Source organism: Pelodiscus sinensis, chromosome 5 (assembly GCF_052426305.1).
Source record: "Pelodiscus sinensis isolate ZL-2025 chromosome 5, ASM5242630v1, whole genome shotgun sequence".
Taxonomy (NCBI): domain Eukaryota; kingdom Metazoa; phylum Chordata; order Testudines; family Trionychidae; genus Pelodiscus; species Pelodiscus sinensis.
Window position 1 is genome coordinate 62,349,952 of NC_143056.1, and position 24,615 is coordinate 62,374,566.

The 24,615-nt window shown below is 45.7% G+C and overlaps 1 protein-coding gene across 1 annotated transcript in view; it reads left to right on the forward strand.

The window, feature by feature from the left end:
- Window positions 1–5,673: 5,673 nt before the first annotated feature.
- LOC102463330 (protein-L-isoaspartate(D-aspartate) O-methyltransferase-like) overlaps window positions 5,674–24,615 on the forward strand; it is a 105,791-nt gene continuing 86,849 nt past the window's right edge. The window contains exon 1 of the mRNA XM_089778470.1: window positions 5,674–5,815. Within this exon, the coding sequence (XP_089634596.1) occupies window positions 5,689–5,815 (127 nt within the window). The 5' untranslated portion in view covers window positions 5,674–5,688. The remainder of the gene's footprint in view (window positions 5,816–24,615) is intronic.

The window sequence follows — 24,615 nt, forward strand, 5'->3', positions numbered from 1 at the left end:
GGCAACAGGTGGGAGAAGAATGGCGGCCCAGGGGGTACCACACAGTACTGGGTTTCATGGAACCAGGGTTCTGTCCTGGCTGCTGCTGACCTGCTTGGTGGCCTGAGATAAGTGCTTTCACTTTTTATGCTTCAGTTTCCACTCTCTTGTGTCTGGCTTGTCTCCTTCAGTTGTAAGCCTGTCAGGGCAGGGACTGTGTCTTGTTATGTATACCTTTACACAGCCTGTGGCGATGAATCTCTCAGCCTGAGTCAACAGACTTGGGTTTGTGAGGCTTGCTCTAGTGCACTAAAACCATCTGTGTACACTGCACTTTTAAGTTGTGGCTTGGGCTGAGGGAAGGGGGTGAGCTTCAGATTGCTGTCTGCCTAGCTATCTTCAGAGCCCTACTGTGGGGCCTGGCAGCCTTGTGCCTATTGGCTTGGGCTGGGAGGCTTGCTGCCACATGCTGCGTTCATGTACCCGTTCGTGTTAGTATAGTGCCTATGGAGGCTTACTACAAATCTATGAGAATAGCACAGCCTGCTAGTTATCCTAGGTTCGAGGGACAGGCAAAGAGTTGGCCCGTTTCTTATTTTTGCTGAACAGATTGGTCCTTTCCCAGTGTCAGTCTGAAGGGCAGCGAAGGAAGTTCTGAGTGCTGCCCTGGCAATGACCCCTTGATTTACCTGCAAGAGCACATCAACTCCCATTAATTCCTGGCAGCACAGCTGTACAGAGGTCTTGGTTTTGTTCTGCTGCTGCTTTTGAACTAAAGCTTTACCATTAATATTCATGCCTGAATTGGGGTTTGAAACTTCCAAACCATTGCTCTTTGTCTTTGAAGTTACTGTGGTGCTGATGCTGGTGACGATGATTGTTAACTGTAATCAGTGCACACAGATGCCACGACTCTCTGATTCCAGCTTTCAAAGACCTGTGTCAGTCCAGCTCTGTGGTTTTATCCCCCTGTTTGTTCCTATAGCAACAGAGAGTTACTGATGCCAGCTTTTACCTTTATAATAATACAGGCTATATTCATTTCATGAGATTACTGCCCATCATCCTGCATATTGTGATTCCACTTGCAATTGGCAAACATGATTATGTTACTCAGTATTCAGTAACATGGGTACAAAAAAAACAAACAAAATCACTGACTGATGGAGTTTCTAACTACCCATGTGAGTAGGCACTTCAGTTCCCAGAACATGTGGGCTAGCACCTCTATGATCAGTGTTCCCTGTAAGCCGAGCTCTTGGGGAGCCTCCCATGAGAGATTCAAATGTCACCCAGCTGATTAGCAGAGTATCCGCAACCAATGGTATGCAGTTGTGTGTGGTGCACACTTGCATATGCCTCAGTGCATATAACAATATTTATTCCACACACCAGTGGAAAAAATGAGAGGGAACATTGTCCATGACCTCTGTGCAAGTAACTCAAGGGAATGATTTCACTCCATGGTCAGACTGATCTCTGACACTCCCATGACCTCTGTGCAAGTAACTCAAGGGAATGATTTCACTCCATGGTCAGACTGATCTCTGACACTCCCATGGAAGGAGGATGCCTCCGTGTCTAGAATGAACACTGACTGGCTGCCAAGTCCACATAATGGGTTCTAGAGCCTCTGAGACCACAGGAATTGCTTATGTTCTCAAGAGGTATCTCTGTAAGCAGATTGATGTCCATAGCGATCCCTGAGTCCTCATAAATCATCACATAAATATACAGCTGTTTTAATGTATGTGTATTGCTTGTTGAGCATACTATATAACAAAAGAGATTTCCAATGGTAGATTTTTAAATGAAGTTCAATGTGATGGATTTTTTTTAAAATTTCTGTTCTTTAAATGTGTTAGATTGCTCTGACTTCTAGAAACTGAAGCCCTATATTTACCACATGGCCCCTACAACCCAGGGAGCAGCAGTACAAGATTCCCTGTCAATGTATGTCAGCCTATATAGCCCCATCAATGTGCCTGAATCTAATCTGGTGGGAGCACTTCTAGGAATGTGGGGGTACATTGGTCTTCAGGCCCATCTAGTCTTTGGCTTCTCTGCACTACTAGATAGTTCCAATTATGGTTGTGTTTTGTGAAATGTGAACACCTGCCTATTGAGAAATGGGCTAAGAAGCGCCTTGCAGGTCACAAACTAGCTCAAAAGTAAAATCCAGCTATAGTAGACTTAAGGTCACCTGTGAATGGCTTCTGTGATCTTGGAACATAACTAAAGAAGGCTGTGCTTAGAACCTGTTCAGGGGAGGTGTGAGGGGGGCTCTATCTACCTTTGTTCATTTGTTTCAGTAAGAAGCTGTCATTCCTAATGAGCAGCCGAAACCAAATGAGATCTTGAAATCAGTTCACAATATGCAAATGAAGATAAGTGTTATGGGCATGCGGTTGTGGTAATAGTATGAAAACTTCCCAGGATGCATTAGAATCATAGAACACTAGAACTGGAAGGGACCTCGAGAGGTCATTGAGTCCAGTCCCCTGCCCTCATGGCAGGATCCAGTACCCTAGACCATCCCTGATAGATGTCTATCTAACCTGCTCTTAAATATCTCCAGACATGGACATTCCACAACCTCCCTAGGCAACTTATTCCAGTGTTTAACCACCCTGACAGTTAGGAAGTTTTTCCTAATGCCCAACCTAAACCCCCCTTGCTGCAGTTTAAGCCCATTGCTGCTTGTCCTGTCCTCAGAGGCCAAGGAGAACAATTTTTATCCCTTCTCCTTGTGACATCCTTTTAGATACCTGAAAACTGCAATCATGTCCCCCTCAATCTTCTCTTTTCTAAACTAAACAAACCCAATTCTTTCAGCCTTCCTTCAAAGGTCATGTTCTCTAGACCTTAATCATTCTTGTTATTCTTCTCTGCACCTTCTCCAATTTCTCCACATCTTTTTTGAAATGCGGTGCCCAGAACTGGACACAATACTCCAACTGAGGCCTAATCAGTGCAGAGCAGAAGAACGACTTCCTGCATCTTGCTCACAAGACTCCTGTTAACAGAACTGCTACAGCTTTTTCAACGTTTTATCATCATGCCAGAATAGTTTCTTTGGCACCACATAAGAGATGGAATTTGAGAGTGGAAAAATCCATGTGTGTGTGATATGGTCACCTCATTTGAACATGCACAGCATCCCAACTGAGGCCGGATCCTGCTAGGTGCTCAGTGCTTCCCCCAGGTGCAGCATGGCTCTCCAATTTCCACTGACTACCTCTAAAGTTGATAGGGCACAGCACCTTGCAGGATTAAACACTTTCTGAGCCATAGACACAACACTATTCTGGGCACTTGGCAACTACACTATCAGTTTGATAGTTAGCCTATTAAGCACCATGTGCTTGCTGAAAATTGCCACCTACTGAGTCACTGACATTGTTTTTGGTTTCAAGCCTCCAAGGGGTTGTCGTCATAGACAACACTGAGTTAAACAAAATAATTGTCCTTATGAAAGCTCCTTTGAAAGTGGGCTTTTACACCCGGGGGGAGTGAAGGAACAGGGAGGAGACAGGAGAATATGTGCAGGCGCTGAAGAAAAACAGTGTTTGAAATGCAATGAGAAACCTCAATAAAAAATAAATACAAATGTGCAGCCTGAATAGCTCCACAAATCAGGCTTGTGCTAGAAAAGCAAAGCAAATATTTGAACACTGTGATGCTGAGTTAGAGATTGTTAAAAGAATATTTCTGTTTTTAATAAGAAAAACTTAAAACAACGAATAGTCTAGCAGCACCTTAAATACTAACAAAACATGTATATGGTGATATGAGCTTTTGTGGGCACAACCCACTTCTTCTGATGACTGGAGTATTGAAAAGTCCAGATCCAAGAATAAATAAGGGAAGGGAAGGGGAGGGGGAAAGAGGGAACAATTTTTTTTTTAAATAGTGAATTAGATTGTTCAAGTTACAAGTTGATAAGAACAATTTACTCTTCTTTAAGTATCCATTGTTTGATTAGTTAATCAGTGTTTCTCAAACTGTGGGTCACGACCCCCAAGGGGGTTACGAGCAACTTAGAAGGGGGTCACAGGACAGTCCACTTTTTTGGATTTTTGGGACAGTCTGGTAAAAAAATTGAGAAAATACCGGGCATGTGCACTGTCCGGTATTTTCTGGTTTTCCGGCTGGGTGCCCAATGGAAGCCTGGCGGGGGCAGGGGGAGTGGCTGGGAGGCAGAGTGTGATCAGCGCTGAGAGCCTCTGGTTGCGTGTGATGTCTTGGGGAGGAAGGGAATCCCTGTACGTGCTCCTGAGCGCTGGTCAAGCGCATGGCGGAGCCGCAGCCGAACTCACTTGCACTTCGCTGGGACTGTGCGCGGGACAGGCAGCGCCCTGGGATCTGCACATGCCCGGGTCAGTCCCGCTCCCCGCCGGCTGATTCACACTCCCCCTGACCTCCTCCCGGCTGGCTGGTTCTCCCCCACTTCTCCTCACAATCTTCCCTGGCCAGCCCCGCTGCCCCTGATGACCCTCCAACTCCCCCGGCCATCCCTGCTGCCCCACCAGCCCTGCTTCCGGTGGCCAGTTCTCCCCTCCTCCTTGCAATGTCCCCCGGCCAGCCCCGCTGCACCCAACCCCCGCCAGTCCTGCTTCCTGCCAGCCGGTTCCCCCGCCTGATCACCCCCGGCCAGCTCCACTGCCCCCAACTCCCCATTTACTCGTGCAGCAGTGAGGGTAGGGGGTCACACAAATTCATGTAGAATTTTAGGGGGTCACGGTATTACAAAGTTTGAGAACACCTGGATTAAGTCATTAGGATATGGAAGGTAGTGTGCTAGCCAGCCAATGTCTTTATTCATTCCTCTCTGATAGGAATCAAACTTGTAAATGAAGTTCCAACCCTTCCCTGTGTATTTGGCAATTCCACAAGCCAAATACACAGGGAAGGGTTGGAACTTAAGAATCAAACTTGTAAATTAAGTTAAGTTCCAACCCTTCCCTGTGTATTTGGCTTGTGGAATTGCCAAATACACAGGGAAGGGTTGGAACTTCATTTACAGGTTTGATTCCTATCAGAGAGGAATAAATAAAGACATTGGCTGGCTAGCACACTACCTTCCACATCCTAATGACTAACCAACTTAAAACATGGGTACTTAGAGGTGTAAATTGTTCTTATCAACTTCTTGTAACTTATAGAATCCTAGGGCTGGAAGAGGACTCAGGAGGTCATCGAGTCCAGGACCCTGCCCAAAGCAGGACCAATCCCTGCTCAAACAATTTAATTCAATATTTTTTTCTCTCCGCTTCCCTTATTTATTGTTGGGTCTGAACTTTTAGTACTCTAGTTATCTGAAGAAGTGTGTTGTGCATTTGGCAGCTTGAAGTCCTGCAGGCTCTATAGAAAGACCTGTTTGGATTCCAGTGTCATCAATACTGTGTACATTGCTGTGGCTTGCTGTGCTCTTTGCAATCTTTGTGAATCCAAAGGTGAGTCATTCACCCCAAATGGGCTTATGACAGTAGTGGGTCGCTGACCTGGTACATTCAGCCAGGAGGAGCACCTATCAGAGCTGATACAGGATGGTCCTGGTCTCTTGGGTATTGTACTGGCTTGTGAACCCTGTCCAGGATTTCCAGTTCCACCATAAACTCATTACAGAAATGCTTCCTCCCTGACTGGTCTGTGACAGCTCAAAATCTCAGGCTCCTGTCACAGTGTGGCTGGGCTACTGAGGGGAAAATGCCTGACAGCAGAACATTGTCAATTCAAGCTCTATCAACTTCAGTGGGAATTAGTCTAACTCATGGGGCACTGGATGCAGGTATTCCAGCCAACATCACATCAAAGGAAAAACTATCAAGAGCCAGTGAGTAGTGCTGCCAGTATTCCATATGATCTGCAAGAATTCAATTTAAGTCCAGCTGCGGATAGAATTTCAAACTGCCTGCTTCTTATTGCAACACTTTTCCTGAACACTAAACCTTTTCTTTCTTTTGAATTTTGTACCATAGAAGAGAGTTTTTGTTTTGAGTTTGTTACTAAAGTCACCCTATTTTTAGTTGCTTTGCCCTTTTCCACTTCTTGACCACAGCAGACATGGAGCGTTGTGATAATCAGGCTCAGCACTAGATCTCTCTTTCTTTCTCTAGCACCTCTTCCTGCTTTCAGAAATTTCTAGTGACTCGGTGCAAGCTCTTTCTATAAAATACTGCTCAAAATGGATGAGAGACTTAAGGTTGAGAGAACAATTAGAACTGTAATTTAGTTGCTGACGTTTTTTCTTTGATCTTGCTATTTTTCTAGAGACAGGGTTTGGTTTCATAACCCCTGGAATTGCACTGTGTGAACTGTGAACTTAGCTTTTAATGTTGCATGAACAAAAGGAGGAGACTTATAAGTTTGTCATAGATTCCAAGGTGAGAAAGGACCATTGTGATCAATCTAATCTGATCTTCTGCATAACACCGTCCACAAAACTTCCCCATAACAATTGCCTAGGGCATATCTTTTAGTAAATCATCCAAACTTGATTTAAAAATTGCCAGTGATGGAGAATAAATATATCATGACCATTGTGTGATGGAACTGGGGAGGAAGAGGGCGGCAGAGCTAGGGGTCTCCACATTCCTGTGGCGGACGCCGCATCCGGGGTGGGGGTAGGGCCGGTGTCGGGCAGCTGGAAGGTGTCCGAGGTGACGCCGGGCAGGGGAACCGCACCGCCACAATGGGGACCCCATCAGGGGGAGTCCGGGTGGTGGCGCGACAGCAGGGGATTTGCACAGGTGCTGCCAGGCAGGGTAGCCTTGGCGGGCCGGCACCTGTGTCCGGCCATGGGCGCGAGGATGTATGGCATGTTGGCGCGTGTGTCAGGCTGCCAGCATGGCGCTGCAGCGATGCCTTTTAAAAGGACTCGCCGCAGGTAAGAAGGGGAGCGGGAGGACGGAGAGGTGAGCAGGAGCGGGAAGGCTCAGAGACAACCGTAGGGAGCAGTCCGGATGTTGGGGCGCTTGGAATGTAACGGGCCGGAGCTTCAGGGTTCAGGCAGAAGGTTGTAAGTGGAGGGGGCAGGATAGGTAGGAAATGGCCATGGGCAGGGTATAAAACCCATGGGTCGACGCGTTTCGGGCGGCATCCCCGTCAACCACAAGAAGGAGAGAGCAAGTAATCTCACCTTCTTTAGGGCCCTGGGTCGGGACCCGGAGGAGTGGGCAGGCCCAGGCCCCCTACCTACCGCCCCGCCAGCTGGGCGGGACATGGTAAGTAAGGGCTACAGTGTTCGCTCACGCATGCATAACTATATTAAAAACTGTAAGTCCTCCGCAAAAGCGTGACTAGACTTAATTGTCGGAGGACACCAAACACGGGGCGGGCGTTAGGACCCAGATCGAGGTCTGTGGACAACAGACTCCGCACCCCACGGGGCTTAAACTGTTACTCCTTGGTAAATTGTCCCAGTGGTTAATTACCCTCGCTGTTAAAATTACACCTTATTTTCAATCTGAATTTGTCTAATTTCAACTTCCAGCCATGTACCTTTCTCTGCTAAATGGAAGAAAATACTATTAAATATTTGTTCCCCATGTAAATTCTTAGATGGTAATCAAGTCACCTCCTAACCTTCTCTTTGATAAACTAAATGGTAAGACCCAAGAAGATCAGTCACTACAAGACATGTTTTCTAGTCCTTTCATCATGCTAATGGCTCTTCTCTGAACCCTCTCCAATCTATCATCGTCCTTCTTGAATTGTGGGCACTAGAGCTGGATGCAGTACTCCAGTCACATTCACATCAGTGCGGAAACCAACTGAAGTCCCATTGTTTGTGGAAAGATTTAGGTGGGTTTTTTTATGATTTGGTTATGCAGTTTTCAGCCAACATAGTTCCAGTTCTCTATAAGGCTGCTTGATGTAAGAATTCCCTCTGGCCACAGACAGAAAACACATGGGGCTTGATTATTCTATCTGCTGCCAAAACCACTTTGCACCAAATAGCACTGCAAACAGCCAACAGATGGGTAACTTGCTTAATGGGTTTTGACATGTAGAAAGTCCAAGATTGTAATTTCAAGATAGTGGCTGTTTAAATAATCGACGGTGCTTTGTAAGATCAGTATTCAGGTTGTGGACTGCTGTGTGATTTCATGCCTTGAATGAGATTACATTGTTGAGCAGACACTGAGGATGTGTCTACATTGCAATTAAAAACTCAGTGGCTTGCCTGTGTCATTTGACTCAGGCTCGTGAGGGCTATTTAACTGCAGTGTAGTTTTTGAGCTCAAGCTCCAGCCTGACCCTGAACATATACATTGCAATTCAACTGTTCCATGAGCCCAAGTCAGCTGAAACAGGCCAGCCATGGATTTTTAATTGCAATGTAAACATATCCTCAGCAGGATAAAGAGGGCATTACTACCAAAGAATGTCATAATGAGAGAAGGCCAATACTTGATGATTGTCTTGTACTGGGTGAGAATGTTGCCTTCCTTAGGATTTCTTTGTTTTTAAAAGCTCCCATTTAAAAAGTAACCATACTTGAGTAACCTAAATGTTAAGTTAAATGATTTTACATTGGATACTTTTGATTGCAGCAGTTCACCATTCTTGAAAGCTATTATGATTGAAATCCCCCCCCCCCACTTAGATACCTCAAATATAACTACAAATGCACTTTTGGACAAGTCTCTAATGTAGTTTGAATTTTCAGACACATTATTGCCAAGTGGAGAGTTCTGGGGTGATGAAATCATTGCCCTACCATTTGGTAAGATATATAAAAACTCACCTTTTCAGATATTTCTATAAAGAAGGGAGAAGCTGTTAAAAACAGCAAACTTGGACTGGCAGAAATGGCAACAAGTTTATAGGAATTAATGAGCAAATCAGGATCAGGCTTCCTTTTTTCAAGTCACTGATCAGATGTTCTGCACAAGCAGAAAGTCAACTTCCCTGATGTTGGATGGATGAAAAAGTAATGTTGCTTCTCTGACAATGGAGACCAATGGAAGAGAAACTGCAGTTTCCATGGATATTTTGTAACTGATTCCACCAACCTTATCCAGCAAATCACAAACTCACCACAGGAAGCAACCCTTAAGGTTCAAGCAGTGCTCTTATGATCCACGTCATTGAATCTATTTGCAAGTCCTGCTAGCGTGAGCTGGACAGGTCTCTAATGATGGGAGGTCTCTTTATATTTTAGTCATGTTTTGATAGGCAGGAAACACTTTCTGTATGTTTTTTGCATCATGGGGTCCTTTCAACCACTGACTTCCCGCTGCTCATCCTGTCTCATCGATGGAAGCGCTAAGTGCTCTGACAATCACAAGTCCAAATCCAGGTTATGGACTGACGCAGAGTATTCAGTAGCTTTCTGAACCCTACCGGGCAGAACAGTTGCAGAATTCAGAGTACTAGCACTCACACAAGTGTATCAAAGTCAGACCTAGCCATGTCACTGACAGACTGTGACAAGCAACCACAGGGAGACTGGACCCAGACCCTGCCAAAGAGCGTGCGGGGCTAAAAGCAGCACACTGAGCCACATGGCTCCCAGCCCAATGGGACTGGGAGCTGGGCAGCATGGGGCCCAAGGTGGATGCCTCGCTCACCTTGCCCAAAGGCCAGGCCTGACTCAACCAGCCATGTTAGCTAATAAAAAAGAGGTTAGTACAAGGAGCTTGTTTATTTAGCATCTGCAACAAAGTAAAACCCTCGTCAGTAAATGAAAATAACTGCACTTAATGAGAAGAGAATTGGGTGCTCACTTCTCATGCACTGAACAGCATGTTCATTTTCCTGCCTCTGCTTTCCGTATTGTTGCCTGATGTCTAAAATAGACTTGCCAGGAGTTTTCATTAAATCTCTAGGGCAGGAGAAAGCGGGAGATGGTGTTATTAAGATGAAAGCTTTGCCTCTCTGTAGTGCTCCATTATCTGTAGTTTCCAAATACATTGTTCCAAGAACTGAAATTTGTGTGTAAAAGATTTAAATTCCTACCTAAATGTTCCACAAATTGGAAACTGGTGAGGTTTCCAGCTCCCATCACAAGTGGGCTCCAAGCCTGAGTGGAGCCTCCTGGCACTACTGTACTACAAATAAGTGTTTAAAAAATAATTTCACCATCAGTTTGGTTTTGCTGGAAGGGATTCCAAGTGGCTGCTGTTAATGTTTTATTAATACCACATGTATGTTCTAATGCTACTCTCATTTACACCACACTAAATCAGAGCTAGTTGTACTGAAGTCAGTGAAGTTACAATAGTAAAACCAGCAGGAGAGCAGAATAAAGCCCATAGCTTTATGGAAATCTGATGACCCAGCTCATTTTTCCTCAATCTATTGTCATTGGCTTGGGGATGGTTATTTCCTGGATTTTTTTTCCAACTTACATCAATCAGCCATCCCTTTCGCTCTCATACCACCATTCTGGTACAAACTGAACCTCTCAAATCTGAGACCCTCTGGTCCAGCAACATCCATGGTCTGGCAGGACCATGGATATTGCTGCATCAGGAAGCCCCAGCTGGCCAGGTTAAGAAGCATAGCCAGGCTGGGCTGGCAGTGGAAAGCACAGCCCCAGCCAGGGCTGGAGGCAGTGGGGCTGGCAGATGAGCACACAGTCCAGACCACTGCCATGGGAGGGTGCAGTCCTGGCCAGGAGTGGTGCAGTGGGGGTCACAGCCCGCCCCCTTGAGCTGGCATGGTGTGGGGGGAGGGACTGGAGGCAGCAGGGTTGATGGCAGGGAGTGCAGCCCCAGCTGAGAACAGAGCTTACAGCCAGGTGGGGAGCCTTGATCTCCTTTGTCCACTTCAAAGGTGGGGGCCCCCTATCAACTAATTGAATAGTTGATGCAAAAATGCATTGACTATTCAATTAGTCAATTACCCAATTCATAACATCCTTAGTAGGAAGTATCTACACTGAAGCACTACTTTTTTTTTCTGGTCACCCAACTGAAAAATATTGTTGATGCCGGAAACCCAGCACAGCTGGGCATAAGGACTTTGGGGTGCAGGAGAGGGTTTAGGGCTGGGGTGCAAGGGTGAGGACTGTGGGGTGGGATCAGTGGATTCGTGCTGTGCGGTGGGGACAGGGTCTTTGGGCTGAGGTAGGTGATTGGGGTGCAGGATGGGGTCAAGGCTGGTAATGCAGGCTATAATATGGAGCTGTGGATGAGGGATGTAGGGTGCAGTAAACTCTGGTTGGGAGGGTTTTGTCAGGGGATTGTGGCATGGGCTTACCTCACATGGCTTCTCATCAGCAGGATTTAAAGGCAGGCTTCCTGCCTATGTTGGCACTATACACCACACTGTGCCCCACAAGCAGCCAGCAACAGGTCTGGCTCCTACACTTGGCTCTCCCCTACAGGCACTGACTCTCCCCAGCTCCCATCAGCTGGTTTCTGGTCAATGGGGGAGTGGAGCTAGTGCTCAGGGTAGTAGCAGCATGGGGAGCCCCGTGGCCTTGCTGCCCAGGAGCTGGTCCTGCTTCTGCTCATTTCCAGGGCACTGCATGATGTCCGAACAGGTAGGGATTGGCCAAGAGTTTTCAAAATCTGGGTTGTCACCCACCCTTAGCTGGCCTCCTGGGTCCCTAAATGCTGAGCAAGGCGACCCAGTGCCTTCTATTCTGCAAACCAGTACTGGGTCACAACCCACACGTTGAAAACCACTGCCCTATGGCATTGCTAATGCAGTGAGAAAGAGCTTCCCACCCCACTCCAGGATCAGATCTTTGTCAGAAAGGGCTTAAAATAACAAATGAAGATACTTTGTGTCATCAAGGCATTGTGCAGCCAGAATCCTTAGGGGTCTGATCCCAATGGGTCCTTTGTATAAAATAAAACAAGCCATGGCTGGCTACCTTTATACTGTGGAGCAGTGGTCCCCAACCTTTTAGGGCTGCTGGACTGGGAGGGGGCTGCGCATGCACCACGCGCCCAGGAGAGGGGGCCACACATGCACCACGCACCTGGGAACAGGGGCGCAAGAATGGCTTGGGCCGGCCCTGGTCACTACGTGGGCGCACATAAATGCCTGCACCACATTGGGGACCACTGCTATGGAGGCTGCCATTTTTTGGGGAGAACAGGGTCCGGTATAAAAAGCTCCAGTGTCAGCTGAGAGGTGGTCTCTCTTGCCTCAAGATGGAGAATTGCAGGTTGAGTTCTCCATTCCTTTGCACCACAGCATGGTGAAGATCCAAGGCTGTTAAGTGGAAAATTCTGACCTGCAAGGGTTTTACATTCACTTCACACAGCAGTGCAGGTATAGGACAGCGGACAGTCGTGTGAATTGTATTCAGCTCACATGAGTTTAGCTAATCCCCACCTGAATGTGACCACTTTTCTTCATGGGGATGCGTGGGTCCACAGTCAGCTTTATTTTAGGTAGTCCAGTTAAAGCTCAGGTTCCTGCCTCGCTGGTGCTAGTCAAACTGTAACTAAACTCAACCTTTCTCCTAGTTGTAGACAAAGATGAGAGGGTCAGCTGGCCAGCTCTGGATTGGGGATTGCACCTGGTTTTGTGCACCACCGCATCGCCTTTGCTTCCCATATATGACTTGTGTGAAATCAGCTGTGCTGAAATGGAGCGCTAGCACAGTGGGAACTGTTATCAGATATTAACTCATCGGGCTTTAGAAACAGCACTTGGTGTCTTGTGCTTTCACACCTCACTCTGTCTGCTCAAGGTGTTGGCCTACTAACAAAAGGGCACAAAAAGATAACTTGACGGAAAAATCAATCTGAAGAGAGGGAACAAATAAGTGTTGCCTAGTTTTTCTCACTGGACTTGTCTGCAGCTTTTTCTGTTCTACAGAACACTGGAAAGAGAGGGAAACATTATGCCATTATTATGACTTTTATTACTAGGTAACATAGAGAAGTGCCTAGGAGTGATTTTGCTAGGTATTTTACACACATAAGACGGTCCTGGCCCTAAACAGCTCCCACTTGAAATAGCAGGTAGATGACAGACAAGCAGGCCAGGATATGGGCAAGGCATGGGTAAAAGCAAAGTAATGACTGCCCCTCTTAAAAAAAAAAGGTTGGTGCACAATTCTTAGCCAATCTGGAGTTGTAATCACAGCTCACCACCTTCCCAGATGTTACCAGCAGGCACTTTTCTGGAGCTATTAGGTGAGTTTTTGAGGCATGACTTGAAGGCAGAAAATGGTGGTAGTGTTATGTATTTTTGAAAGGGAGATATTCTGGTGCCCAATAGGGAGAAAACATGAAGCAGCTAGCGAGAGAAATTGAGAAATGAGTGACTTGAGGCTGGCGTCATTGGTGGAATGAAGAAGAGAGATCGCACTGTAAGCTGCAGAGTAGGGCTAACATTGGGAAGGATGTTGAAAGCAAGGGCAGGCAGACTGTTTGATGCAGTGGAAGAGGGGCATGGCAAGGTAATGCATAGTTCTGAAGAAGAGACTGTACAGGGCTGCACTGCCTGGAGGAACCTGAGGAGGCACCCAAGAACTGTCTCAAACCCCAGACTCCATGTAGAATGAGGGGGGGAATCACTGGCCAGACTGGGGAGGAGTGAATGAGTCAAAGAATCCTTTGCATCCCACCTCTTGCTCTGGAGAGGTTTCCAAGGGAAGTTGATACAGACTGAGTCCACATTATTTTTCTTATGGAGCCACCCTCATGCTGGGAAAACTCCCTCCTTTAAGAGGGACAGCATTACTAGGGGAGGCCCAGGTAATACACTGCCAGGGTGTGGAGCACTCTTCTAGGCACATGGTCCCAAAACCAGGACTGCAAATCCAGAGGGCTGCTGCACAGGTAAAATGCAGGACAATGTAGCACTTTAAAGACTAACAAGATGGTTTATTAGATGATGAGCTTTCGTGGGCCAGACCCACTTCCTCAGATCAAATAGTGGAAGAAAGTAGTCACAACCATATATACCAAAGGATACAATTAAAAAAAATGAACAAATATGAAAAGGACAAATCACATTGCAGAACAGGAGGAGGATGCGGGGGGGGGGGGGAGGAAGGAAGGTAGGTAAGTGTCTGTGAATTGATATTAGAGGTGGGGCTGCACAGGTAGTTCTGGGCCTCCACCAGACCTGGAGATCTGTGAGGTTAAGGAGGATGCAGCGCCATTCTCCCACATAGGGTATCCTGCTCCACGCTCATAAAAATACATGAGAACGCCACAGGGGAAGTCTTGGCCTCTCTTTGAGTATTCTTACTTAGAGGTACAATCAGACCCTGAGAGATTCTATTTTGTCCCCTGTTACCTATGGGATAATTTGTTTTCTGGATCCTGCGTCCACTACTTCATAAAGTGTAAAAAGCCTGGTGAGTTATTTTAGTGCTCTGGATGGATGTTGCACTTTGTTAGTAATTTATTTCTCCCTATGCTGAAGAGAGGGTTTATCTGAAACACGACAAATGAGAAAAGCTCTGAGTTATATAATCTGTATACATTCTGATGTGGCCACGGTCTTGCACTGAAGATAACAATTCATTTCTCTCAAGGATGAATTGCTACATAGTTCTACAGAAATTTTCTGTTCTCAGTTCAGCCAAATTCCAGGTACACGAGAAACAGCTGCGTTTTGCAGGGTGGGTGAAGCTTCATCTTGGGGAGGCTAGCCTCCTGCTCTGCCTCCTTTACACAAGGCCATGGCCATGTCCCCACCCCATTCTGCCCCTTCCCTGTAGCCCTGCTTGTGTTCCATCCCCGCTCCACCTCTTCTCCCCCATGAGGCCCTGCCTTCTGCTCACTCCTTTCTGGCCTTCTCCCTGCACTCCTCCCTCCCACTAGACTAGAAAAGTTCCGGGTCCCTGCCATCCTGGGGTCACAGCAGAGGCATGAGAGCTGCTCCAACACCAGGGTTGTGGCCAGGAGAGATTTTCCACGCATCCCAAATTGGTTGGGCCGCATGGGCCCATGCAGTAATCCATCACTGCCCTCACCCCTGGTGGCCTGAGATTTGAAGAGACTAAGCCTGCCCCAGTCTCCATTATCTGCTGCCTACAGCCACAGAGCATTGGATCTATTCGCCAGCCTCACAGAGCAACAAAGTCTCTTTGCCCCTTTCTTCCTTTTTGCCCTGCATAAAGGCCAGCCACTATCCAGGCCTTAGTATGCCATTGCCTAAATAAGAATTTACCAAGACAAAAATTGTAATTGCCGTTTGAGCTTTACCAGAGAGCATGATGCTAATTAAGCCTCTGACTGGTACATTGCTGGAGGAGCTGGGCTGTTCGCTACAAATCTCCTCAAGGGGATGTGCAAGGAGAGACTCCTTGCCCCATGGCCTGTGGGGCAGCAGAGAAGGTGCTCCAACCACCGCAGATGAGTAGCTTCCATGTTATCTCCCAGGGCTAGAAGGAGTCTAGTGGTAGATCTCTTGCATTGTAAATCTGGGCTTAGACTCAGGTTTGAGTCCAACTCCCTATGGGTATGTCTACACTACCCCGCTAGTTCGAACTAGCGGGGTAGTGTATGCATACCGCACTTGCTAATGAAGCCCGGGATTTGAATTTCCCGGGCTTCATTAGCATAAGCGGGGAGCCGCCATTTTTAAATCCCCGCTGCTTTGAACCCCGTGTAGCACGGCTACACGGGGCTCGAACTAGGTAGTTCAGACTAGGGTCCTATTCCGAACTACCGTTACTCCTCGTGAAACGAGGTGTACCGGTAGTTCGGAATAGGCACCCTAGTCCGAACTACCTAGTTCGAACCCCGTGTAGCCGCGCTACACGGGGTTCGAAGCAGCGGGGATTTAAAAATGGCGGCTCCCCGCTTATGCTAATGAAGCCCGGGAAATTCAAATCCCGGGCTTCATTAGCAAGTGCGGTATGCATACATTACCCTCCTAGTTCGAACTAGGAGGGTAGTGTAGACATACCCTATGACCATACACACACACACATCTGTCTGACTTTGGACTCAGAACCTAGGACCTATCTGGAGGGAAGCTGGGGGTGGCAGGGGCTGAATCATGCTGAGACTTGGACCCAAGTCCTGTCATTCTGTAATGCTGCTTGCAGTACAAGCCAAATACCCAAGTCAGTAGGGCTGCATAGTATAATACAGATGAATTAGCACCATTGTGAGACTTAGACCTAGCAGCTGGAAATGGCAACAGAAATGGGCAGTGGAACAGGGGCAGGGTCTGCGGTGGGGGATTGTTCCAAGTCCCGCACCCCCTAGGGATGACCCTGGTGGGGCAGAGGAACAGGGGGCGCTCACGGCAAGGCTTCCACCCCTTCCCCTGAATGATTGTGGGGTGGATGTAGGCACATTGCTCACCTCTTAGTCTTCTGTGAATAGGTTGGGGCTGGGTTTTCTGCTTTCTGGCAGGTTTTTTTAAACATACATCTCTCTCTTTTTTTTAAGCCATAACCTGTGTCACTTTCTGAGCCCCTTTCTCACACAGCAGAAATAACAAGTCTTGTACATCTGCTGCCGCTTGTGTCTCCCAGGCAAAGGGCAGGCCTGCTGAGGGCACGTGGGTCCTCATCACTACTTCCTCATTGTCAGGTGAATAATTGCTCTGCTATCATTGTTTGCTCATCAAGACCAAATCCACCCTTCCAAGCACTCTCCACACAAGATGAGAAAAAACATCAAATCAACTTTTTTCATCGCACTAAATCAATTCCCTGCACTCAGCAATGGTGCACCTCAGTCCCTCCTATTTTCTGCCTGTGGCACTTAATAATCTAGTCTCCTGTGGATTGCAATACTTTAATCAAACCCAGGTTATTGCTATTGCTCTACCAAATTCACAGTCATGCAAAGCATATCCCGGACCATGAAATCTGGTGTCCTCCTGTGAAATCTAGCCTTTTGTGTGCTTTTACCCTAGACTGTACCGAGTTCATGGGGGAGACCAATGTTTCTCAAACTAGGGGGTCTTGACCCATCAGGGAGTTTCAGGAGGATCAGAAGGTTATTTTAGGAGGGTCACTGTATTGCCCCCCTTACTTCTGTGCTGCCCTCAGAGCTGGGCACCTGAAGAGTGATGATTGTAATGTTGTCTGGGTGCCTAGCTCTGAAGGCAGCACCCTGCCAGCAATAGTGCAGAAATAAGGGTGACAATACTATACCCATGTCATTCTTACCTCTGAGGTGCTGCTGCTGGCAAAGGCTGTGCCTTCGGAGCTGGAGTCCCAACCAGTAACCACTGTTCTCCAGCTGCACAGTTCTGAAGGCAACGCTGTTGCCAACAGCAGTGCAGAAGTAAGGGTAGCTGTGCTGCAACTGCCCCCCCTATAACCTTGTGACCCTCACGCAACTCCTTTGTGGGTCAGAACCCCTACACTTACAGCACCATGAAATTTCAGATTTAAATAGCTGAAATCATGACATTTACTACTTCTATAATTCTACGACTGAATTTAGCCAACATGGACCATGAATTTGGTAGGGCCCTAGTTACTAGGTTCAATACAGGGATAACTGGGGTGTTGCTTAGTGGACTATGATGTGCAGGAGGTCCAGAATGACTAGACCTTGACTAGGTAGATATGTTTTTATTTTTATTCCTAATGAACCAGGAAACAATGCAAATTATTTGAAATTTCCTGAGCACTTCACATGATCCCAGTTCCGCCAGGGAATTCCTTTTACAATGTCTGTTTTGTTGATTACAAGAGGCATCATCACTGCTAACATCATGAGAGCACAAAAATAGCTAGTGGACTAAGACCAGTGGCAAATGATGAGGCTAATTTTGTTTTCATTGCCTGATTGAGAGAAAATTTCCAAGAGATGAGTCAGAATATGCAAAAATAGCAGTGAGCTTTCATGTACATTTATGACTAGATTACATCTTGTTTCATTCAGAGAGGAAGGACAGAGCAGTTTTTAATTCGCAGCTATTGGAATAATCTGAACAGTAATCAAATACTGTTAAACACCTGGCATTTATCTCACACCTTTCTGATGAAAATTTCCAAGCACTTCTCAAAGGAATGTGTTATAACAACTCTTCACCTCTTGGAGAAATTGAGGCATAACCTGAAAAACAGCCTAATGGTTTGATTTTCAGAGCTGTTGCTTTAATGAGAAGGGTGAAGATCAGACATTTTCAAAGGCCTGATTTTCAGTGCAACTCAGAATCAGAATCCACATCTCTGACTTACAAACCGCCTTTCTCTAACTAACCTTTGTGTTACAACGCCTCCCTTAGGGTAAAAGTCAGGATCACCCTGACAGTGATCATCTGCTTCCCTGTACATTGTGTAGGGCGTGCAAGTGATTATTTGCAATTAATTTTTTAAAGTGTGCAATTAATCATGATTTTTAATTGCTTGACAGCCCTACTATTTTATTGCTCCACTCCTAGAAGGAAATGGTAGATTTGTCACTAATGAAGAAAAGGCAGAAGTGTTCAATAAATATTTGAGAAATAGGCAGTTGATGTATGCATATCATAGGACGATGACTGATGAAATACTTTCCATTCCAACAGTACCTAAAGAGGAGGTGTCATGCCCCCCCTTGCTTTATGAAAATTGTATGATGAATACTCATAACTTGTAGACACTTTAGGCAAAGTCCATCATGTGACATATTATTTTTAAAGTTACAGTGTACTGAATGTTCATATTCTATTTCTGTGCATGTATCATTCTTGTATGTGAAGTTAGAAATATTAAATGTGGATCTGTTTATAATTTTAAAGGTACTAATGAAGGTCATTACTGACACTGGAAACATAATGGCCCAATGATCAAGCTGACAATTTATGAATGGTTTTGTTTTTCCTGTCAGGCTGGATTGTGGTTAGTCCTGCTGGGAAATACAGCCAGGACACCTGATGCTAGAACCCGTTTTGGATTTTTTTGGATTTTTCCACTCCAGGTGAGAAAAGTCTGAACTGAACACAAAGAATTCCCACCTTGGGCAAAAGGGATATATAAGTGGGAAACCAAATGCCAGAAGACCCCCACATACCACTCAAGATGCCTTCTGGAAATATCTAAGGGTATGTCTACACTACCCTCCTAGTTCGAACTAGGAGGGTAATGTAGGCATACCGCACTTGCAAATGAAGCCCGGGATTTGAATTTCCCGGGCTTCATTTGCATAAGCGGGGAGCCGCCATTTTTAAAACCCCACTGGTTCGAACCCCGTGCAGCGCGGCTACACGGGGCACGAACTAGGTAGTTCGAACTAGGCTTCCTAGTTCGAACTACCGTTACTCCTCGTGAAATGAGGAGTAACGGTAGTTCGAACTAGGAAGCCTAGTTCGAACTACCTAGTTCGTGCCCCGTGTAGCCGCGCTGCACGGGGTTCGAACCAGCGGGGTTTTAAAAATGGCGGCTCCCCGCTTATGCAAATGAAGCCCGGGAAATTCAAATCCCGGGCTTCATTTGCAAGTGCGGTATGCCTACATTACCCCGCTAGTTCGAACTAGCGGGGTAGTGTAGACATACCCTAAGTGAACAAGGGGAAGGATTGAGACCAAGCTAGGAGGATGGCTAGTTTGTGAAAAAAACAACAAATGATCTGGTAGCACTTTATAGACTAACAAAGTGGTATCATGAGCTTTGGTGGGCACAGCCCACTTCTTCTGATGGTCGGAGTTATGAGTTTGGCATATGAAAACTCGAAATAAATAGGAGAGGGAAAGGGGAGGAGGGAGAGAAAGAAAAAGGAAAGGGGGTAGGAGACACAGCATAATGGAGTACAGGTAGTTCGGAATAGGAAGCCTAGTCTGAACTACCTAGTTCATGCCACGTGTAGCCGCGGGGCACGGAGTCCGGACTAGAGGACATTTAAAAATGGCGGCGCCCGGCAACATGCAAATGAAGCCCGGGAAATTCAAATCCCGGGCTTCATTTGCAACTCCGGTTGACTACATTACCACTCTAGTTCGAACTAGGGTGGTAGTGTAGACATACCCTCTGAGAGTGAGGGATCATTTTCCAAGATGGGTTGTAGATTGTGTGTAATGCATTGGAGGGGTCTGAGTTGTGGACTGTAGGGGTGTGTCTAGACTACATGGCTCCGTCGACGGAGCCATTTAGATGAATTTACTAGACATAGCAAAATGAAGCAGCGATTTAAATAATTGCTGCTTCATTTACATCAAAATGAAGGCATAAGGGATCTGATGACAAAGGGTGCTGGGGTCGGCTGATCCCCATCTAGACTACCGCGCTGTGCTGACATTCAGCTGATCGGCACAGCGCAGCAGCCATTTTGATGTAAATGAAGTGACATTATTTAAATCGCCGCTTCATTTTGCTGTGTCTAGTAAGCCCATCTACATGGCTCTGTAGTATGGAGTACAGAGCCATGTAGTCTAGACATACCCAAAGTAACAAGAGGAGTTCTGTTATTTTCTTTTTTGGGTCTGTCTTGAAGTAGTTCATGTCTGGGTATATTTTTGGCTCTGTCAATTTGTTTTTTCACTTCCCCAGGTGGGTATTTCAGTTTTAGGAATGCTCTGTAAAGATCCTGTAGGTGATTGTCTCTGTCTGTGGTGTTGGAGCAAATCTGGTTGTATCGTAGGGGTTGGCTGTATACAGTCGACTGAGAAATGTGTCTAGGATGGAAGCTGGAAGCATGAAGGTAAGTGTAGCAGTCGGTGGGTTTCCAATATAGGGTAGTGGACATTTTTCTATTATTTTATTGTACTGTAATGTCAAGAAAGTGGATTTCCCTTGTGGACTGGTCCAAGCTGAGGTTGATAGTAGGGTGGAAGTTGTTGAAATCCTTGTGGAATTCTTCAAGAGTCTCTTTTCCGTGGGTTAACAACTTCCACCCTACTTGTGAAAGAGACTGTTAGAACTACTGTTAGGGTAAGAAATTGCACGTAACAAGTTTCTTGGTGCATTAGGATTAGCTGTTGTCTTTTGTTTATTTTGGCTTAGTAATTTACTTTGATCTGTCTGTTTTCACTTGCAATTACTTAAATCCTACTTCTTATACTTAATAAACAAAGTGTTTTTATTATCAAGTTCAGTGTAAAGAATTGTTATGGGCGAGCAAGCACTGTGCATCTTTGCCTTTCGTTGATAGTGCTCCACACCCAGAAAGTGTGTGGGTTACAATTATACAGTGGGGGGATAGGAGCATATTGCATAGGCATATAGTTTCTTTCTATAAAATAAAATCTGACCAGAAGGCAGCTATTCAAACAAAAGTCATGTTTATATACTGCAAAGGGGCAAGCAGGCTTCCCCATTGAGAATGATGTTATAACTTAATTTCCCCATGAATGTCTTTCTGGTTTCATCCATAAGAGGAAGTGCTGTAATATCACAGAAGAGGATTTGCATGGGGCATTCTAGACCTGATCAGGAGCAGGCAGTATCAGAAATGTCATGGAAAAAGCTGATCTCATAAGATTTCCAGTCCAGGAGCCTAATTTCCCACTATATTACCTGATTTCCCCACTGCATGTAGCTCCAAGGATTCTGATGAAAGTACAGCAATGAAACTAGACTGGGGAATTGTGACCAAGGCTTAGAAAAGCATCTGAACTGATGGATGAATGATTAAACTATTTATTTGAACTTAAACTCTCACATTTCTGAGGGTCATTCATTGCTACTGGGGACCGCTGCTTGTGTCAAAAGGTAGAAAGGTGAATGTCAAAAGGCAGAAAGCAATCAAGTTCATTTTAGAGAATGCTAGCCTCTTCAGCTGAACAGTATGACACAGAAGAATGAGACTAGCAGGCACAGCATGGGAAAATTCATGCCTGAAACTCACCAGCTAACTTCAGAAGTGAAGTCTGAGGATGAGTCAATTACACTTCCTTCCACTCAGATTGCTTTGCCTCCAGTTATACTCTGAGATCTTTTCATACTCCCTCTGCTCTTGTGCAAGTGGGTCAAAGTTGCTCTAACATGCTGGTGAGGAGCAGATGATGTACATTAAAGTAGCTTTTTTCTATGTTGACACACTCTTTTTTTCAGGCTCCTAAATTAAACAGGTTTAAGCTACATTGACACTTGGAGCTGGGGGATGTGATTCCCAGCTGGGATAGATATACTTGTACTAGATCTCATCAAGCTAACACCCTAAACCAGTAGTATAGTTGCAGGAGTAGGAGCAGCAGGGAGTTGTGGCATGAGCAAGCTGCCCTGAATTTAAACACACCCAGACACTGTGGGTATGTATCCAGGGTGATTTGCCCCTTCTTCTGCGATGCTGACTCTGCTACTATTTTTAAGCATGCTAGCTTGACTAAAGAAAAAGTGTGTCTACAAGAGCTGGGAATTTTAACCCCTAGCTCAAAGGGTGGCTTAGGACTCCCTTGTACAGGTTAGAGTGGGTGTAAGAGGGTTTAGGCCAGTGTGAGTGAAAAGGGCATTTTCTGTTGACTTTAGTGGATTAGGCCACTAATTAGTAAAGGAGGGGTATGGAGTGTAACTTAAACCACCTCTGTATTTCTTCCTGTAGGAAACCGTAGTGGTAATAGGCTGAGTTGTCAGAGCCATGGCAGTTATGCCTATTGGTCAGAGCCATTGGTCAAAGAATCAAGGTTCCAGAGTGAAGTTGGAACAAGGCAGGAGTAAGAACAAGCCTGGAGCAGGCTAAGGTTTGTGGAGTGTGTTACCATGATCAGGGCTGGCCTATACTACTGTGGGAGATTGATCTAAGTTACCCAACTTCAGCTACATGAATAACATAGTTGAAGTTATCAGAGGGGGTAGCCGTGTTAGTCTGAATCTGCAAGAACAACAAGAAGTCCTGTGGCACCTTATAAACTACAGATTCTGGAATTTCCAGTACATGCATCTGATGAAGAGTACTGCAGTCAATGAGAGAGCAATCAGCGTCTATACTAGATGTGGTAAATCGACCCCTGCTGGATTGATCGCTGGCTCGTGGTGCCTTCCCACAGTGACAAGAGGCCCTCAGGCCAGGAAGAGTTCCTAGCTTGGAAATGAGCTCAAGCAGACTGAGCTGCTGTTCCTCTCCTGAGACTGATATACCTGCCCAAGAGTCCCCAGACCACCTCTTGTCTTGTGGATTAGCTGGAGCCTAGCACAGGAATGAATCATTCTTGAACGTGGCTTAAAGAGAATCTAGTTCAGGGTTGATTCGTCACCTTATTTGTCCTACCACACTTGATTGAGCCCTGCTACACTACTGGAGCAAGAAGGATTTTTAAGTACCCTAAGTGGAAAATGTGCTGCTAGATGGTCCATAGCATAAGCCTGAAGAGGAGGTGATGTATCGCAGGGAGAGTAATGTGGGGCCTTAGCAGAATCAAATAAATGAATACAAGACATGTTGAGAGAGGATAGCTTCTGCATCAAAGATGTGCAGCTTTAACAACTGACATTCTACTCTATGCAAACCACAATGTAATCCTTTCCTCTGAGAGAAGATTGGATAGGCCTATGTGCCACTTGCTACATTTGAAAAGAAAATTGCTGATAGGATAAAATAAAAACAGCAACAACACCACACAATACCAAATGGCTGAGTGGCACCACCACTAGGGAAGTTCCCTTGTGGTTTGTGCTTAGTTGTTGGCTGACCATCTCCTGGTGAATTTCATTTCGAGGTTCATCTAGTGCAAGAAGGGCAGAGTGGCAGAGGAACTGGCTCACAATTGAATTTTTTTAATGAAGTGGCCTGAAAATGAAAAGAACTGGTGGAGTAGCACTTGATTTCAATGGGTCTTCTGACATAAGTGCCACTCAGCAGAGTAAAGGTTTCATTCAAGTGGCTTTGTAAAAAAGCTGCAACTGTCTGTCATTGCATCTGCTCTTGCAAGCTTATTATTTCAGAAAATTGTTTGTTTATAGCTCTGCTACCTGAGAATGATACAGAAAGATTCACCCTAATGCTCACAGACCTCATAGCAATGGAGAGGAGAGGGCTGGCTGGAGGAAAATTACAATTGTAGGCAATGTGGCATTGTGTATTTTTAGGGAATTTAGGACACTCTGATGCCACTTGTGGCATCCTGGTAGATGCTCAATGTGTGTTGACCACATTTGCACTTTCTGTTTTATTAAATCGAGCAGCCACCATGGACCTTTATCAAGGAGAGAACTTCTGACACAGCTGATGATTGACCCTGTTCTAGTTTTGCCATTCCTAGGTTTGTAACTCAAATTCTCTGAGCCAGAAGTCAGAAACATTAGTTCCCTGTGATGTGAATGGTAATGACTGGACAAAAGAACATTTGGGGATTCTCATCAAAGCCCGTAGTGGTAAGTAAATTCAGCAATGCTGGCGAGATCATTGGACAGCTGATCATATTTTCACTAATAGGCACTGATCAAGCATGGTAAGCTTCCAGCCACCAGAAGGCGCACTGTTAAACAGCTTATACACCCACATTAAAGTGAGATATTAAGTAAGGAGGGGGGCCTGATTAAGCAGGTGGTGTCATCAGAACAAATAAATAAAAATGGCTCAGCAAAAAGTCCCTCTAATTGAGGATGCTGCAATAATGTTATAGCTTAAAGAGGAAAAGCAGCCACGTAAATAATTATGACGAAAAGAAAGATAGAAAACACAATGACAAGCATGACTCCCACTGACATTATTAACAGCCATAAGGAAAAGAAGCCAACCCACAGACATGATTGAGAAAGAAAAACACATTTAACTGGGAGGAGCCCACATCAGGAGAGTGTGCAAACTCAGTGACATTTCAGCATTGCAGCCTTCCTCAAAGCTAATTCTAGGTACAAAACTGTGGTACCTCAAAAGGACC